The 19,736-nt window shown below is 36.8% G+C and overlaps 3 protein-coding genes across 3 annotated transcripts in view; all 3 read left to right on the forward strand.

Annotated features, from left to right (window-relative positions):
- The window catches only part of LOC311090822 (NACHT, LRR and PYD domains-containing protein 3-like), a 29,611-nt gene extending 20,179 nt beyond the window's left edge, over positions 1-9,432 (forward strand). The window contains exons 8-11 of the mRNA XM_084126372.1: positions 995-1,165; positions 6,702-6,872; positions 8,398-8,561; positions 9,262-9,432. Of these exons, the coding sequence (XP_083982498.1) occupies positions 995-1,165; positions 6,702-6,872; positions 8,398-8,560 (505 nt within the window). The 3' untranslated portion in view covers position 8,561; positions 9,262-9,432. The remainder of the gene's footprint in view (positions 1-994; positions 1,166-6,701; positions 6,873-8,397; positions 8,562-9,261) is intronic.
- The window catches only part of LOC311090821 (NACHT, LRR and PYD domains-containing protein 3-like), a 430,276-nt gene that overhangs the window by 144,559 nt on the left and 265,981 nt on the right, over positions 1-19,736 (forward strand). The window lies entirely within an intron of this gene.
- On the forward strand, positions 8,806-16,435 carry LOC311091268 (ribonuclease inhibitor-like; the record flags this gene model as incomplete). The annotated part of the gene is made up of 5 exons (XM_084127086.1): positions 8,806-8,834; positions 9,262-9,432; positions 13,158-13,328; positions 14,781-14,959; positions 15,942-16,435. Coding segments are annotated over 5 exons (552 nt in total). The 3' UTR covers positions 15,944-16,435.

The following is a 19,736-nucleotide window of genomic DNA, read 5'->3' on the forward strand; positions in this document are numbered from 1 at the left end:
AAATCTCTTTTTGCATGCCTAGATGTAGTGAAATCGTGGTTTTCTCAAAATGTCTTATTTCTGAATGAATCCAAAACCGAGGTTATAGTCTTTGGCCCCCATGAAAACTTTAAGAACAGTAACATTGACCTGGATTACCTTTCTCCTTCTACTTCATCATGCATTAAGAACTTAGTTGTTTTCTGGGATCAGAACCTTAAATTTGATAAACAAATAAATGCGGTGATTAGTTCTTGTTTTTTCCAGCTACGTCTTCTCTCTAAGATCAAATCCTCTCTTTCTGAGAAAACCTTAGAGATTGCTATCCATGCACTCATTACATCGCGGTTGGATTATTGCAACTCCCTCTACTATGGCATCTCCAAATACTCTATTGCTTGTCTTCAATTAGTACAGAATGCTGCTGTTAAGTTCCTCAAAAGAAAATGTAAATTTGATCATGTTTCTCCTATCTTAAAATCGCTGCATTGGCTACCTGTGCATTTTAGAATTGAGTTTAAAATTCTTCTCCTTGTTTTTAAATCCTTAAATAATCTGACACCAAGCTATTTGTCCGAGCTACTCTGTCCACACAATCCCACACGAAACCTGAGGTCTGGTGATAAGAGTCTTTTGTCCGTCCCCAGATCACGGTTAAAGAATAGAGAAGACAGAGCCTTTGCTATTGCCGGTCCTAGGCTGTGGAACAGCCTTCTGGGTTACATCAGAGCGGCTCAGTCTTTAACTGCTTTTAAATTTATTTATTTTTCTTTAGCTTTTAATTCATTGAGTTTTTGTCTTGAATGTGTGGTTTGTCCTTGTTCTTTATCTTGTGTATTGTTCAGCACTTTGGTCAGCCTTGTTTGCTATTTTTAAATGTGCTATATAAATAAATGCAAACTTGAAACTTGATTAATTTGTGCTTTAAGTTTGAACTTTCTCTTTAATAAGGGATTCACTGCTAAACTGATCTGATCTGAACTGAGAGTGAAGTGTGTGTCATTCTTCTCTACAGGTTGAGTTATTGTGGCGTCACAGATGAAGGTTTTGCTGCTCTGACTTCAGCTCTGAGATCAAACCCTGAACACCTGAGAGAACTGGATCTGTCTGAGAATAAAATAGGAGAATCAGTGAATCTGCTGTCTGATGTACTACAGAATCCTCACTGTAAACTGGAAATACTGAGGTAAGATCATATTTGACTCTCACACATGAATCACAATGTAAGGTATATTTGAAGTGTTCAGCCTCTATACAAAAGGAACTGTATTGCACTAATTACTATTACGATGCCAACCGTTTCAGAGGGTCAATTACCACATTTTGATGTCCATTGACCACGACAGTAATGAAGAGCAGGCAGCTGTACTAAATTGTACTATTTACTCTTAAGAATGTTGAATAACAATAATCAAATACACTGTGTACACATTCACCGTTAAAGGATTACACAAATGCAAAGAAAATGTACAGAAGAGCGTAGGCCTGCGCAAAATAATAAACAAAATAAACAATTAATTATTTCAAAAGATTTGAATTTCAAGGATACATGTTAGGTGGTGTTGGATTACATTTTTATTAAATGTTTAATTTAGTTAGTATATAAACTGAGAAAGTGATTACTGAGTTTACAGCAAGATATTCCTGCCCGACCTGGTTTTCCTTTGTTCTCTAAATGAGTCAATTCCTGAGACTCTCACCCTCACCCTTTGCCCTTATGCATTTCCTGCCCAGTAAGCTCAATGTACAGCTGTGCTTTTGTCTCTGTGATCATGTGAAGATATGGGTGATACCGTCAGGCTGATTGGATCATTTGAGTGGTTATGCTGATTGGATTGAGACTGCCGGTCTGGGGGGGGGGTTCCTTAACCTGTATACTCATTTACATGCTTTGTTCAGAGTCTCCACCTCTATGTAATCCCTCCCCCTTGGAATGTATATAACTACAATGCATACTGTATTAGAGTTAGATCATGTTGGAAGTTTCTACAGCCGCGTACAGCGGAGTTCTCAATAAAGAACAACTTCTGTTGAACGCGATCCCGACTGTCTCACTGGTCTCTGCTTTGAACAAAGAAAAACTTTACAACAGATGGTGCCGTGACCCGGATGGAGAAGGAAACTCAAAGAATTTTAAGCTCAATGAACTGAATCTTGAAACTTAAAGCTCAACAAAAGATTTGACAAAGATTGCCAGACTGAATCTTTCCAGCTTCCTCCAGATTGAAAACTTCAAGCTCAAAGATCTCAACAAAGCTGACTGAGTTCCAGACTGAATCTTGAAACTTCAAGCTCAAAGATCTCAACAAAGCTGACTGAGTTCCAGACAGAATCTTTCTCTACAAATGAAAGACTCGGTGAGTTTCACTCCATTAAAAAGAACCAATGCAGACCAGTAAATGTTTTCCTCTGCGCCGTTCAGAGAAGTAGTTAACAAACAGCTGTAGAGTTTGGATAACTAAAGATAAGCCGCTAAAAAGTTTTCTTTTAGAGATGAAATTGATCCTCTGTTGTTGACAGGGAAGATTAACAATTACATGTTAATATTATGTGTATGCTCTTGTATGAGAAGACCTATCTGTAAGCTAGAGAAAGTTAGCATCAAGTGCTAATAGTTGGTATCCTTTGCTTTAGGCAGAGAAGAATTAGCTTTACGTGCTAGTTATTTCTGTTGATCCTCTGTTCTTGTCAGCAGGGAAGCTAAGTGTGGTAATTTGGAAAGTTAACAATAGTTAAGCTGTGTTAACAAGTGTACCCTCTATTGTAGACAGTAGAGAGAAGTTTTAGTGTTTGTTTGTGGTAACAGAAATTCACAAAATGTTTAGGAAAAGTACTAGACAGATTACACCTTTTTGGACAGATAGTGAATTCAAGTCTTTGTTATCAGAGCACATGGACTCAATCGTGACTGAGGAAGTCAGATTGAATTTAACAAAGAAATTTGGCATTGATCCAGTCAAAGTTTGGTCAATCGAAGATTGTAAGAAGGTACTAGGAGAAAGTATTCGCAAGAACAGTGTCAAAGGCATTATCTTCTGTCACAGAGAATTTAGTTTATCCATTGTACAAGAACAAGCTCGTTGTATAGATAATTTGAAAGAACAGAACAAAAAATTGCTTACTCAAGTGTCCTGTTTCACGAAAACGGTGGGCCTCAAGGCCTCAACCAAATGTGACTCAGAAAACCAACAGTCAGATGAAAGCTATCCTGATTTACAGTCTTTTGATAGTACAGAGGACAATGTCAATGCAGATGTAAATACAGTTGAAGTGTGCGTAGCTAGACAAAAGCCTCAGGGAAAAGGTGTTGATACAGTTTCATTTGCAACCCCCATATTGCAGCCACAAGCAGTCAAAACATCTTTAGGTCCTAAAGATATTGAGAGAATTGCTGAAAGTTTGCCATCAGTGCAAAGAAATTTTTCTGAGTTTAGGAGAGAGTTGTCCAAAAAGATGCGGCTCTACGATATGTCTCTAGCTGAAGTCACTCAGCTAATATCACAGATCTTGACTGAGTCAGAATTCAATGATTTTGAAAGTGCTGTAAACAATTCTGAGTTTCAAAATGCCAGAAAAGATGAATTGAGAGAAGGTGTTTTGAAAATCCTAAAGAATATCTTAGGACCCAAAATCGATTGGTCGAGAGTTACTAGCTGTGTACAAGAGAAAGAAGAAACTGTGAGTGAATATACTGAGAGGTTCTGTCAGGTAGCTGCAGTGTACAGTGGAATAGTGGATGATTCCGAAAGTGTGTTAGCTGACAAAGGAGCTCTAATCCGAATTTGGGCAGATGGTCTTGTAGCTGAGTACAGAACAGCCTTGCCATTCCTAGATATTACGTGGGCTAAAAGAACTCTCAGAAGTAACCTAGAAAGTTTAGCTATTTGGGAAAGAAATTCTGATGTCAAAGAGAGAGTAAGAATTGCAGCAGCATCCATTAAGGTCAACTCAGAGAAGCCAAAGAAACGCAAAAGTCCTAGAGAAGCCAGTTGTTCTTACTGTGGCAAGCACGGACATTTTGGAAAAGAATGTAGAAAAAACAAAAATAACTTAAGACAAGTTAACAATGTTATGCAGCTCTTACTAAATTTGTTTGCTACTTTAAAGCAGCCCCTCCCCTCCTCATTAAACTCGTGGGGCAACTTGATAAGATGTTAACCATTTAGGCTGTGATTGCTTAATCTCCCCAGTAACTCACAACAAAGATGAAAGACTTAGTGACTGTCACAGCCTTTGTTTGGGGGACATTCAGAAAACTCACAGCCTTAAAATATTATACCACAGAAATATTCCAGTCAGACCTCCATGCTCTATATGATGTCTATTAAGACTGATGTTTCACTGGAGAATGAAAATGTGCCAATTTTCTCACACACTGTACAGTGTGTACACAACACAGGGACAGAATAGGACACGGTTCAGTGAGGGCCCTGGAAAGAACTGACGCAACAGGCGTCGGGGGCCAATCCAGGGTGAAGACAACCTCATAGGCCTTTCCCCATTTAGTCCATCCTTACCTCACTGGTCCATAGGTGTCAAATCAATTAAGAAATAGGGAAAGAATGAAACGACAACAGTAGACTCTGAAAACGATAGAACCATAGTGTTTAAACTGCTACAACCGTAGTGTTTTGAAGAAATACTGCTCTCTGTTTTTCTGTTTTCTGTCTTACAGTGTGCAGATAAAACTTGATGTTCTTTTCCGAGATCCATATGCAACGACCGTCTCATCTGCGTATGAAGCCCCAACCTCAAGAAGACAACCAGACCCACTGCTGAACGAACTATCACAAAAGAAAATGAAAAATACACAACGCAGAGAAATTCACGGACCCTAAATTGCATGTTTTGTTTCTGTGTCAGCATGCAATTACAGATGAACAACACAGAGCAAGTTATATGTGCCTGTAACTTACACCAGTTACAAGAATGAACTTTATAGTGTATAAATTTGTATTTTTGTGAGAGTTATTAGAACTCTCAAAGGGGGAAGTGTTGGATTACATTTTTATTAAATGTTTAATTTAGTTAGTATATAAACTGAGAAAGTGATTACTGAGTTTACAGCAAGATATTCCTGCCCGACCTGGTTTTCCTTTGTTCTCTAAATGAGTCAATTCCTGAGACTCTCACCCTCACCCTTTGCCCTTATGCATTTCCTGCCCAGTAAGCTCAATGTACAGCTGTGCTTTTGTCTCTGTGATCATGTGAAGATATGGGTGATACCGTCAGGCTGATTGGATCATTTGAGTGGTTATGCTGATTGGATTGAGACTGCTGGTCTGGGGGGGGGTTCCTTAACCTGTATACTCATTTACATGCTTTGTTCAGAGTCTCCACCTCTATGTAATCCCTCCCCCTTGGAATGTATATAACTACAATGCATACTGTATTAGAGTTAGATCATGTTGGAAGTTTCTACAGCCGCGTACAGCGGAGTTCTCAATAAAGAACAACTTCTGTTGAACGCGATCCCGACTGTCTCACTGGTCTCTGCTTCGAACAAAGAAAAACTTTACAACAGTGGTCTTGTGATTAGGCAGTGAAAACAATGATTGCAACAGTCCGTGTTAGTCTCTACAGTTCATCATGATGTTCAGATGTCCGGATAGCGATATGAAGTTGGTCGTTGAGCTGCAGTCTCAGTCAGGCCCCCTGATGCATGATGAATCCTCCGTGATAATAAATGCAGGTGTAAATCTAAGATGTGTACGAGTGTTTATCTCGTTGATGTATGACTCTCAAATGTGGTTAATCTTCAATGACGCACATTCAAGAATCGTCACTATGGAAACTTCAGCGCAAAGTTTAATACCATCCGCTGCCAATGAAGAGCACAAATATTCTATCCTGCAGTTCACAAAGTGAAGGCGCTCCAGAAAGAGATTTTAATCTACCTTATTTTACTGCTTTTCAGGTAAGATTGCAGGACCTCATCTTTTCCTCAGGATCCGAACAGAAAAAAATTATCCGCTCTCTCGCAATCTCAGATTAAACCACACCTCCTCACATTCAAATCAATGACCAACATAATAGCTGCTCAGCCCTTATAATAAATGAACACAAACTGAACATGGGCTTTTTTACACTCTTTCTGCTGCTGTGAGTTCAGATTATTGAGCTGTAAATGACTGAACACATGAGCTGATCCTCAATAACATGAAACTGCAGGACTGAGAGTCGCACTGAAATACACACTTTCACACACACTTTCACACACAATCAACATTTCAGTCTCTTGACTTTAAACAGACTCGACCTCAACACAGTCAGAACTGAGAAATGAAGAACATGCTGGATTCATTCTTACTGTTAATTATCTTCATCTTTCTGCATTGACACTTTCTAAAGGATTGTTTTTAATTTTGTAAAATGAACACACACACACACACACTAATTGACTCTCCATACATATTACATAGTACAGATCTAGTAAGTAACAGTAAAACTAACCTATGTTGTGAATAGTGTCATTTATTAAAGCAGATTTTGCACAAGACTGAATTTTAATATAGTGCAAATAAGAGATTATTTTTCCTGATTGAATGATACTTTAGATGTTTTATGATCATGTTTTGTGACATTTTAGATCTCAATCTAATGATCCCTTAAACATATTAATTTGTGCTTTAAGTTTGAACTTTCTCTTTAATAATGGATTCACTGCTAAACTGATCTGATCTGAACTGAGAGAGTGAAGTGTGTGTCATTGTTCTCTACAGGTTGAGTAATTGTGGCATCACAGATGAAGGTTTTGCTGCTCTGACTTCAGCTCTGAGATCAAACCCTGAACACCTGAGAGAACTGAGTCTGGCATGGAATAAAATAGGAAAATCAGTGAATCTGCTGTCTGCTGTACTACAGAATCCTCACTGTAAACTGGAGATACTGAGGTAAGATCATATTTGACTCACACATGAATCACAATGTAAAGTATATTTGAAGTGTTCAGCCTCTTTCTGCTGCTGTGAGTTCAGATTATTGAGCTGTAAATGATTGAACACATGAGCTGATCCTCAATAACATGAAACTGCAGGACTGAGAGTCACACTGAAATACACACTTTCACACACAATCAACATTTCAGTCTCTTGACTTTAAACAGACTCGAGCTCAACACAGTCAGAACTGAGAAATGAAGAACATGCTGGATTCATTCTTACTGTTAATTATGTTCATCTTTCTGCAATGACACTTTCTAAAGTATTGTTTTTAATTTTGTAAAAATGAAAACACACACACACACACACACACACACACAAACAAACAAATTGACACTCCATACATATTACATAGTACATGTTAGGAAGGGTTAGTTGTGACTCAATCAGGTGGTAATATGTTGCATTCGCTACAGGATGTCAGTCACGACTCAGGAAGACAGAATCAGGTTGATATAGGTTTACTTCAATAGCTAGGATAAATAAACAGCAATCAGCACGGTATGGCATAAAGGGATTTCTTCCTTTTGGTTGCAATATAAACAATATGCAATTCTGTAGTTCTCTGTGTATGTGTGGTTCTAAATAAACAGAGAGAAGGAATAATTACTAACTGCAATAATAACATCACAAATTACTACAACAGTATGCTCATAAGCTAGGACATTAGAACAATATTATCAGAATATATTCAAATAATATAACCGAAAGAGAACAACAATTCTCATAATAAAGTAATCAACTGTATCGATTCCATTATTACAGTGAGAATCAGACTGAATATTCAATTAATGCTAAACAAATATTATACAATTGACATCTTTCACAAACAGTCATAATTAGCTTAGCATTAGGATGAATCAGCACATATTACAATGTTAAATAGCTGCTAGAAACTCTCAAAGAAACATTAATAATAAACATCGCACTTACATATCGTCATTGACGCACACCAACTAAAACCACTCAAGAATCATTAGAACAGGGTACATTCTCAGTACTCCAACACTAACAGTCCACACCTGACCGGAGATTCTATCAATTTCCTCATGACAGTCTGCGTTATGGCTGATGCAATACTTGCAATGAACTTGCCCTTGGAGGCTGCCACCTACTGGACGTAATAAGTGATGTTCCCACGTTAAATACATGTTTGACTCATAGCGATCCTTTTGTACAGTACAGATCTAAGTAACAGTAAAACTAGCCTATGTTGTGAATAGTCTCATTTGTTAAAGCAGATTTTGCACAATACTGACTTTTAATATAGTGCAAATAAGAGATTATTTTTACTGATTGAATGATACTTTAGATGTTTTATGATCATGTTTTGTGACATTTCAGATTTCAATCTAATGATCCATCAAACATATTCATTTGTGCTTTAAGTTTGAACTTTCTCTTTAATAATGGATTCACTGCTAAACTGATCTGATCTGAACTGAGAGAGTGAAGTGTGTGTCATTGTTCTCTACAGGTTGAGTTATTGTGGCGTCACAAATGAAGGTTTTGCTGCTCTGACTTCAGCTCTGAGATCAAACCCTGAACACCTGAGAGAACTGAGTCTGTCTGCGAATAAAATAGGAAAATCAGTGAATCTGATGTACTACAGAATCCTCACTGTAAACTGGAGAAATTAGAGTAAGATCATATTTGACTCTCACACATGAATCACAATGTAAAGTATATTTGAAGTGTTCAGCCTCTTTCTGCTGCTGTGAGTTCAGATTATTGAGCTTTAAATGATTGAACACATGAGCTGATCCTCAATAACATGAAACTGCAGGACTGAGAGTCACACTGAAATACACACTTTCACACACAATCAACATTTCAGTCTCTTGACTTTAAACAGACTCGAGCTCAACACAGTCAGAACTGAGAAATGAAGAACATGCTGGATTCATTCTTACTGTTAATGATGTTCATCTTTCTGCATTTACACTTTCTAAAGGATTGTTTTTAATTTTGTAAAATGAAAACACACACACACACACACACACACACACACACACTAATTGACACTCCATACATATTACATAGTACAGATCTAGTAAGTAACTGTAAAACTAGCCTATGTTGTGAATAGTGTCATTTATTAAAGCAGATTTTGCACAAGACTGAATTTGAATATAGTGCAAATAAAAGATTATTTTTCCTGATTGAATGATACTTTAGATGTTTTATGATCATGTTTTGTGACATTTTAGATTGCAATCTAATGATCCATAAAACATATTAATTTGTGCTTTAAGTTTGAACTTTCTCTTTAATAATGGATTCACTGCTAAACTGATCTGATCTAAACTGAGAGAGAAGTGTGTGTCATTGTTCTCTACAGGTTGTGGGATTGTGATCTCACAGATGAAGGTTTTGCTGCTCTGACTTCAGCTCTGAGATCAAACCCTGAACACCTGAGAGAACTGAGTCTGTCTGAGAATAAAATAGGAAAATCAGTGAATCTGCTGTCTGATGTACTACAGAATCCTCACTGTAAACTGGAGAAATTAGAGTAAGATCATATTTGACTCTCACACATGAATCACAATGTAAAGTATATTTGAAGTGTTCAGCCTCTTTCTGCTGCTGTGAGTTCAGATTATTGAGCTGTAAATGATTGAACACGTTTAGATCATCAATCAATGACGTTTGGTGATGTGAGCTGCGTTACACGCGGGATTGAAATGGCGGCTACAGAAATCTCTAATGTTTATTTTGGTCATGGCTTGTCTTGAAAAACGAAGACAATTTGATGGTTGTCGTAGGAGAAGTCACACTGCAGGACTGAGAGTGAAATCTTCAGACACTGTCAGAATTTCGTCTGAGGGAAAATTTGATCGCAACGGTCATTAATCGGCTGTCGGTGAACATATCAAATAGAGCTGCACAATTAATTACAATTAACATGAATCAATTTTGCTTATCGCTATTATGAAATCGCAGAAGCTGTGATTTATTTATTATGTGCAGCTTGTCAGTGACGTACGGCTCTGATCAGTAGTAAATGCTGCTCCATCTGAAAGCACTGCGAGTTTGAGTCGCTTTAAATGTGCATTTGAAAAAGAAACACACATCAAACATCTTTCCAAACATAAGAAGCATTTATGAACCTCTTGTCCAACAAAAAGACAACATTTAATAAATCAATCAAAGCGTTTCAATATTTTGTTTATTCTGTGACAGATAGTATAATGCCCATAAGGATTTCCTGGAATGATGTGTGTTATCGTTCTTTTGCGGTGGGGCATATTTAGTGTGTGTGTGTGTGTGTGTGTGTGTGTGTGTGTGTGTGAGACGCCCTCTGGCTTTCAGATCGAGCAGCATTTACTACCGATCACAGAGCTGTACTTCACTGACAAACTGCACATAAAATAATCACAACCTTTACCAGATCGCGTGCGGTTTAATTCCGATCAATCCCCTTACGAAAAAGAAGTTTATTTAAGTGTGCTATTAGTATACTTCTTTACAACTAAAAATAAGAAAGTATACTTTCAGTCTACTTTTTATGTACTTCTCAGAAATATACTTTATGTACTTCTCAGAAATATACTTCAAATTCCACTTAAGTATACTTGACTTATACTGATAGAAAAGTCTAAGTATATTTGGCCTCTACTTGTTGATCGAGATATACTTAAAAGTATAATTAAGTATTCTACGTATTCTTGGCTTGTAGTGTTTACTATTTTGATTGAGTAGCTTATTAAATACTTTTTTTTTAAAACACAATATTACACACTGTCTTATAAACTAACATGTTCAAGTTTATATAGTAACAAGCTTTCGGGTGGAATAGCTTATAGAGCAAATAAAATGAGCATGGAACTGAACCTGATCTTGTACACAGCGATAATAATTCCCTTACGAAAAAATAAGTTTATTCAAGTGTTCTATTACTATACTTCTTTTCAACTAAAAAGAAGAAAGCATACTTTCAGTCTACATTTTATATACTTCTCAAAAAATACTTTATTTACTTCTCAGAAATATACTTAAATTACACTTAAGTAAACTTGACTTATACTGAGAGAAAAGTCAAAGTATATTTGGCATTTACTTGTACTCAATCTTTTGATAGAGATATACTTAAAAGTTTAATTATTCAAAGTATACTGGGCTTGTTGTGTTAACTCTTTTGATAGAGTAGCCTATTAAATATACTTTTTTTACATAGTTTTTCATATACAGTCTTATGAAACTTACATTGTTTGAAAATATTGATATAAAACAGATATGTTTCTAATTCTGCGTATCTGAATTTTTGGGTAGGCTAGTCCACTGGTAATGTATAGGAATTTACTCTAATTCTACTTTTCTCCAACAATGACTGAATTTTCCAGCTATCCATGTCTTCACTGTTATACGGTAGGGGGCGCTATGACACATCTTCTAGTACAGAATCTCTGGATCAAAACACAGGAGAAGAAGAAGCTGAAACAAGTGATAGAAGATTGCTCACTCAAATGTAAAATAATGTGATCATCAAACATTAAACAGCTTGTAGATCAAAACTTTTCAAATGAAATGAAGCGTAACTCATGAAGAGAAAACGACTGTGAAGCTTTGGAGGTGTTGGACTCGATCTACTCCATCTGTGTTTTGATCATCGTTCTGAATCTGATCAAGGATAAATTTGTCTTTGACAAAAATGAGATTTTCTCATCTTTTTTGTTTAAAATGTTGCCTTTATTTATGAAACTTACCAACATTCAAGTGTTGATAAAAAAAGGATGCATGAAGCTAATAAAATGTTTTTAAAATTATACTACAGTTAAAGGTATTTTTCAAGTATAAAAAAATAACATTTGAACATAGTAGTATAGTATAGGCCTACTGCAAGTGCAAAACAAACTGCAACTTGAAACAACGAAAAAAAAAATGTTACAGTATGAATTACTGACTGTGAAAAACATGAACTATGGTAATTAGTAGTAATGCCTTCTTTATTCGTTATATTTTTTGAAGTACGTGCATTGTTAGATATCATCATCATCATCAGCGCCTTCTCTACTTTACTCAATAGCTGCTATTCATCAAAGAACTTTTAACTATAAATGTTCTACTGTCTATATAATAAAGTACACAACCAAGCAATGAAAAAAAGCTTGTAATTAAGACCGTAACATTGACTTACCTGTCGAGAAGAAAGCAGGAAACTTCAGCGTCTCTTTTGAAAGCTTTCTCCTGCATTAGCTATCCCGACATTAACCCTTGTTTTTGTAATCTCCGGTCACGTTTCCTTTTACGGTCTATTTTGGACTTTTTTGACGACGAGGACTCCTTATCCTGTGACTCAACATATGTATGAATGAACGGTGTATAAATAACCGTGCAGTGCAGCCTTTTAAACTTGCCGCGGCAGTGACAAGCGCCTCTCACTGCTCTTCTCCTCCGCTTCTGCTGGTCTCAGTCACGTGACGCTGGCTCTGAACGAAAACGCGTTGTGGAAACGCGTTGGCCTAGTACTTTTTGTCCCTCTCTGCTATTATAATTTTTCAAGATGGCGGAACTACATGGAAGCCTCCGTGGACCTACCCGTCCCATGTATATAAATATAATAAATTCTTTGTTTACGAGGATTAGTCTGATCATTGGCATAGGTATTTGTACACCATTGAGGGCATATTTATGAATAAAAATATTGATTTTAGATAATAAAATACCTAAAAAGCTACACATTGTCCCTTTAAAGAAAACTTGTCGTATAAAACTACTAAACTAGTAGTTTACTGAGAGTACACTAAAAGAGCAAAAATAATATATAAATGGTAAACTATAATATATAAATGGTAAACTATAAGTATGATGTTAAGTTCACTTAAAGAAAACTTGTAGTATAAAACTACTAAACTAGTAGTTTACTGAGAGTATACTTCAAAGTTGCTAGTATTAAAATAGTAAACTACTAGTATACCCATAAGTTCACTTGCAGTATAAATGAGAAACGTAATTATGAACTAGTTTTGCACTTAAAGTTTGACATTAGTATACTTACTACATAATGTATACTTAAAAATATACTTAAAAGTATACCATTACTTAAGTATACTTCATAAAATTAACTTTAGGTATACTTCTTTTTCGTAAGGGTCGTGCAGCCCTAATATCAAACTAACGATAAAACACTTCAGGTTTTGGCCTAAGATTAGAGGAAACTTTTAGGATTTGCTAAATTTGTCTCAGACAACCAAATCATGGCCAAAATCGCACAGTGTGTGTCATTGTTCTCTACAGGTTGAGTAAGTGTGGCGTCACAGATGAAGGTTTTGCTGCTCTGACTTCAGCTCTGAGATCAAACCCTGAACACCTGAGAGAACTGGATCTGTCTGGGAATAAAATAGGAGAATCAGTGAATCTGCTGTCTGATGTACTACAGAATCCTCACTGTAAACTGGAGATACTGTGGTAAGATCATATTTGACTCTCACACATGAATCACAATGTAAAGTATATTTGAAGTGTTCAGCCTCTTTCTGCTGCTGTGAGTTCAGATTATTGAGCTGTAAATGATTGAACACATGAGCTGATCATCAATAACATGAAACTGCAGGACTGAGAGTCACACTGAAATACACACTTTCACACACAATCAACATTTCAGTCTCTTGACTTTAAACAGACTCGACCTCAACACAGTCAGAACTGAGAAATGAGGAACATGCTGGATTCATTCTCACTGTTAATTATGTTCATCTTTCTGCATTGACACTTTCTAAAGTATTGTTTTTAATTCTGTAAAATCACACACACACACACAAACACCAATTTATTACTCCATACATATTACATACAGATCTAAGTAACAGCAAAACTAGCCTATGTAGTGAATAGTGTAATTTAAAGGTGCTGTATGTAACTTTTCTACTAAATTGAATCTTTATTGCCTGTGTGTGAAGGGGTTGTAATCTCACATTAAAATGATCCACTTTGCGGGTTTTTCTATTACCTCGGAAAGCTAGTATTCTTATTTCCAGTGACGTGACCTGCATGTGCGCTCCCGAGCCTCTCGCCTCGTCTAGCCTACTGACTTTGCACTCAACAGCGACGACACTGCAACTTATGACATGGACTTATGACTTATGCAACTTATGACATGTCTGATAACACTAAGAAACGACCTGCTCCCAGCACAACACAGACTCCAACACAAACTCCACATGTTGATAAAAAAACAAAACAAAAGTTTTTTCTGCTGAAGCTCGTAAGGCCAGAGGTGAATCGGAGGAACTTCGGGTGAAAAAACACGGCTCAACATCGGCAGGGCATTTGAATCATGGAGAAACCTTATCTACAACATGTACATTTCCTGAAGAAAATGTGAAGTGGTGCTTGCAGTGGCACTTGCAGTGGCAAAATTCGGCATGGTTGATAGGGTTCCATACTTATCATGGTACGAGCATGGAGCATTAGTTCAACGTCAAGCTGATAAAAGTAGCCTATTATTGTAATGTTGCAGTGGGAGTTTACCTTAGTTTCCAGCATGTTATGTGATGCTTTCTCCTGTGTGTTGCATCTTAGTCTGGAAGGTACCCATAGTGCCGTTTATATACTGTCTATGTAAAGTGCTCGCTCATAAATTCGAGCATGCGCTTGTAAACTAATTGGTTGCAATCTGAAACATCACCGCTAGAGGTTGCTGAAAACTACATACAGCACCTTTAAGAGATTATTTTCCTGATTGAATGATACTTTAGATGTTTTATGATCATGTTTTGTGACATTTTAGATCTCAATCTATTGATCCATCAAACATTAATTTGTGCTTTAAGTTTGAACTTTCTCTTTAATAATGGATTCACTGCTAAACTGATCTGATCTGAACTGAGAGAGTGAAGTGTGTGTCATTGTTCTCTACAGGTTGAGTTATTGTGGTGTCACAGATGAAGGTTGTGTTGCTCTGACTTCAGCTCTGAGATCAAACCCTGAACACCTGAGAGAACTGAGTCTGTCTGTGAATAAAATAGGAAAATCAGGAATGCAGTGTCTCTCTAAACTGAAGGATGATCCACATTATAAACTGGAGACATTACACTACTGTGAGTATATTTTTATTTCAAGCTTAAATTGACCCAATTTCAGTGACAGGTCTCATATGTGTAACTGGAGAATATAAGATGATAACTCAGCTCCACTTTAGTCTCTGTAAACTGTTATTAATAAGAGTTTAATTCTGTAATGTGAATATGATCTATGAATAGGCTAGGTCTATATGAATATTTTCATCCATATTTACATGTACAACTTTTGTTGGAATTAATTAATTCCGATTGATGAATCCAAACGTAGTGTTTACATGAACGATAAATAAAATTATCAGGTTGATGTGTGTGTTTATATGTCACAAGCTTCAAATCTGAATTGAGTTTTTGACATGCACACACTGCACAAATATTTCCCGCTGTTTGCACATACTATTCTCCTTCTTTTTTTTTAAACAGCAGACTTAATATTTATATATTACGGGTCAGGTCCAATGAGACAATGAGCACATGAACCGTTGTGCCGTGCTGCTTATATTTATCCCGCAGTAAAAACACCCCTACCTGCACCCGAAACAGCCTGTGGATGAGAGTCTGAAAGAAGGACTGAAGGCCGTGAGATTGCGTTGGTCATTCATGACACTTCATTCAACAACTACAACAGCTCGTACGCATCATACGCCATTACGGCATTGCACACGCACAGAACTTTCCAGATTTGGTTTTCAATCTGATCAAGTGTTTACATGTCCTCTCGATCAGATTAGAAAAGGAATAAACCACCCAATCCGATCGAAATTTCATTCGGATCGAGCTCATTCGATTAAGGTTTTTACATTTTTTGTGTGTGTGTGTGTGTGTGTGTGTGTGAGAGAGAGAGAGAATGATAAAGATTAAAAAATTGTTTATCATTTGCTGTTATTAATCTATTCCAGTTTTTCACTAATATTCTGGCTGTTTTCCTGAAATGATCTCCAGATGTGATGTGACTCAGTAATGTCTCATACTCATATGTGTCTGTCTGTGTGTTTTATTGTAGGACTCTCAGTGTTTAGACGTCAGTTCAGTTTCCTCAGGATCAGCTGATGGTGAATAAAGAGCCGCTGCAGAGACTGAAGACACAGAGAGACACAGTGATCACACTGATGTGTGTGTGACTTCACACCAGTTTCTTGTTTTATAGTAATGGCTCATGAAAATGAGTGCTGAAAATAGCAGCTTTGAATTGTTTCAAATTTGTTAGATATTGATTATAATGTAAATGGTGAAACACTTAAAATACGTGCCAAACGGTTAAAGCAAAGTGAAAACAAGCCTTAGACAATAGATTTATTGTGCAATACAGACAGCGTTGGGAAAAGTGTTATACGTTTTATCAAGAGTTTGACTACAGAAGAGATGTTTTAAATTATACCATCAGAGGAAGACAAAGTTTATGCAAATCATTTCACTGAACATTTCTGTCATATTTTTTTATTATTAATATATGATGATATTAATGTTTCCAAATAAATCTTTACATTCTTTTACTGGTTTCTTGTTTTGTTTTGTTTTTCTGCCTCTGAACACAGTTAATTACTAATTGCAATGTTAATTTCTATCATATTCCTCTTGATGTATCAAGTATTTCTATAGCCAACAACATAAAAACAGTGATATGAGTGCAGGCAGCGATTTGATCCAGAAATCAATCCTGAGGGTGAGTGATTGTTACACTAATCTAGTTACAAAGTTTATTCATGATCGAAAGTGTTACTTATTATTTAGTATACCGCTATTAGTATATCTTAGTATATCTATTATTTACCTTCATACTCTTACATTTCAATGACCAAACGAGAGCATGCATGGCTCTGGTTTCTTGTGTTGTAAGAAACACAACGGAGTCAGAAATATGCAGTGTTGTTAATAGAAATATTGCTTTGTAGAAAATAATGCATATGTGTGTTATTGTGAACTGGACAGCACTGCATAGACTAGAGCTCAATGAATTATGTGCTATCCTCCTTATCCTCCTTACATTAAAATAAAAGATCATCAAACATTATTTAATGTATAAAAGATCATTCATTTGTAAAGGAAAATGTCACATAACTTAATTTATTTGCCTTATTTCTTTCCTGAAACATTACATACTTGAAGCATTAAATTTAAAATAATTTTAGATTGTACATTTTTATATGAATTATTACTATTATTAAATAATAATAATAATGAATATATTAAATATTCATATTTAGGAAAGTTAGTATTAATATATTAACTTTCCTGAAATAAATTAACAATTTTACAGAAAATCCTTGAAACATTGTTTTACTTGGATCTTGGTCATTCAGGTTCAGCTACACTGATTCAAGAAAAATGTATTTAAGAAAAACAAAAACTTTAAGAGATTCACTCGCGCGCACGTAAGCGACAGAGCAACGGCAAAAACAGTCAGACAGGAGAAGAGGAGAGATCAAAGGGAGATTAATGTTGAATTTAACTTTTTAGAAGCTGATTTTAAGAGTCTAAATTTAAGATATATTGATGCTTAGTCAACAACCTAAAAGTATACATTTGGGTGAATGACAGTTGTTTGGTAAGTTCTGTCTCATTTTGTTGAATTCGTTTGATATGCTCTCAGTTTAACGCCATAGCTGGGTTTCAGTCACGTGATTATTATGACATAGACAGTATATAAACTGGACACAGCGACCCCATAGGTTTCAATGGAGAAAAGTGAAGCAATTTAGAAGCTATTACTTCCTGATGGTCGAGCGTACTGCGCAGACTCAAACTAAGCTTGATGACGTAGGTGTGACGTGAGCAACCTGTCTGTCTTCTAGTAGCTGTGCCAAGAGAAATCATTCCCTTCCGAAACTTGCAGAGACGGAGAGTGTGAGTAGGAGCTGTCCATGAGCTTGGAGCAGGAGAAACTTTTGCTAAGTATTCTGATTAATTACTTTGTCATTTTTTGCCTCCACGTCCCCCCGATTGTCCGCGAGCTTCTCCTGCTGTCCATACGGTAATTAGACAGAGAGTCTGATGGTTATGACGCAATCGTTAGCCTATTTTTACAAAAACGGCTTCTACGGGGCCATGACGTAAGATACAAGGTAATGGAGCCTTTTATACATTTTCATTTTTCTTTAGAAATAAATAATGGACAAATGGAGTCTTTAAACGTCTCAGATGTAAAGTTATTCGCTGTCAAAGTGACACCAAAATGAATGGGAGTCAATGGAATGCTAACAGCAGGTGATGGTCTGCTAATCAATGGCGGCGCCAGGGGAAGCTTCAATGATTGCCCCCCTGGATTATGATGACGTGGGAAGGTGGCGCGATTTTAGACGGAGGGCAGGAAGTAAACATGGAGAATACGTCTATGGAGGAAACCGTTGCAGAGAGTCCGTATTGTACGGATTTAGATCCAGTTTCAAGACATAAATACAAGGATTTAATTAACAGATATGTTGGACGTGACCAGTGAGTTTTTTTCGGTAGAACTTAAAGATTTGCCGACTGTCGAGGCTGGTCAGACTATCTGGTCCTTCAGACATCGTACTACACCAGACAGCAAATGAAAGCCTATAAAAGTCTGGAAGCATACAACTTTTTTGTCGAAGAGATGCCTCTGATTTAGGCTTAGTTTTTTGGTAACCAAGGTTGACCGCCGGAGCCCAATCTACCGACTCAACGTCACCCAAAGTGCTACGGCAGCCTAAAAAGTCCCAATGAAGTCCATATTAGACTACCGGTAACTTAATAATCACTAAGTAAATGAGCATTTAAAGGAACACTCCGACTTTTTGGGACTTTAGCTTATTCACAGTATCCCCCAGAGTTAGATAAGTCCATACATACCTTTTTCATTTCTGTGCGTTCTGTAAGTGTTATTTGACGCACCCACCGCTAGCCTAGCTTAGCACAAAGACTGGATGTAAACGGATAATGGTAGCATACTAATCCCAATAAGTGACAAAATAATGCAAACATTTTCCTATTTACATGTTGTGATCTGTATAGTCACAGCGTGTACAAATAACAAGGCTATATGAGACAGAGACCATTTTTAATCGTATTTATACTGGGAACTATATTCTCACTAGGCGTAGGAGCACAGCTAACGTTACTTGGGCGGAGTGATTAGCGCAGCACACGAGACGCCCTGTGGTGAGGAGCAGAGAGTTCGCTCAGAGTTGGAGTAATAGAGTCAGCAATTACTAGATAGTAAATTTATAGTTTACAATCATGGGTGTTCGCTGTATTGTAAAGAGCTGCGACAATAAACAGGGGAGACCAGGTAATACTATGATGTTTCATAGAATTCCAACCAAAAACGCTGACCTGATGAATCGATGGCTACTAAACACACTGTAAACAGCATCACGAAGTATTTCGTTTGCTCTGAACATTTTACTATAGACGACTATTTTGTAAAAAAGCAAGTTGCCACACGGACCATGAAACGCGTGCTAAAGGATACGGCCATCCCATCGATAATAAAGACAGGACAAATTGGATCACCTGTTGCTGCGGTCAGTGTTCCGTTATGTTTTGAGATGACTAACATTAGCCATACTGTAACAGTGCCATGCTAATGTAATGTAACCTTAGTAGTGACACTATTACGTGAATAGGGGCTCCGTGTATCCCCTTTATTGTTATTATTGTGTTGTCATGACCACACTATATGCAATGGCTATACTACAATTTCATTGAACTATGAATGATCATTATAACAAAATCACTTACTTGGTGGACAGCTGACCATTAGGTCATGTTCGTCCTGATTCTCCCTTCGACATCAATCTGTTCGGCATCTTGTCTTACAGCTTCCAAAGTTTGTAAC

The sequence above is a fragment of the Abramis brama genome (genome assembly GCF_963993115.1).
Source record: "Abramis brama genome assembly, chromosome: 10".
Classification (NCBI taxonomy): Eukaryota; Metazoa; Chordata; class Actinopteri; order Cypriniformes; family Leuciscidae; genus Abramis; species Abramis brama.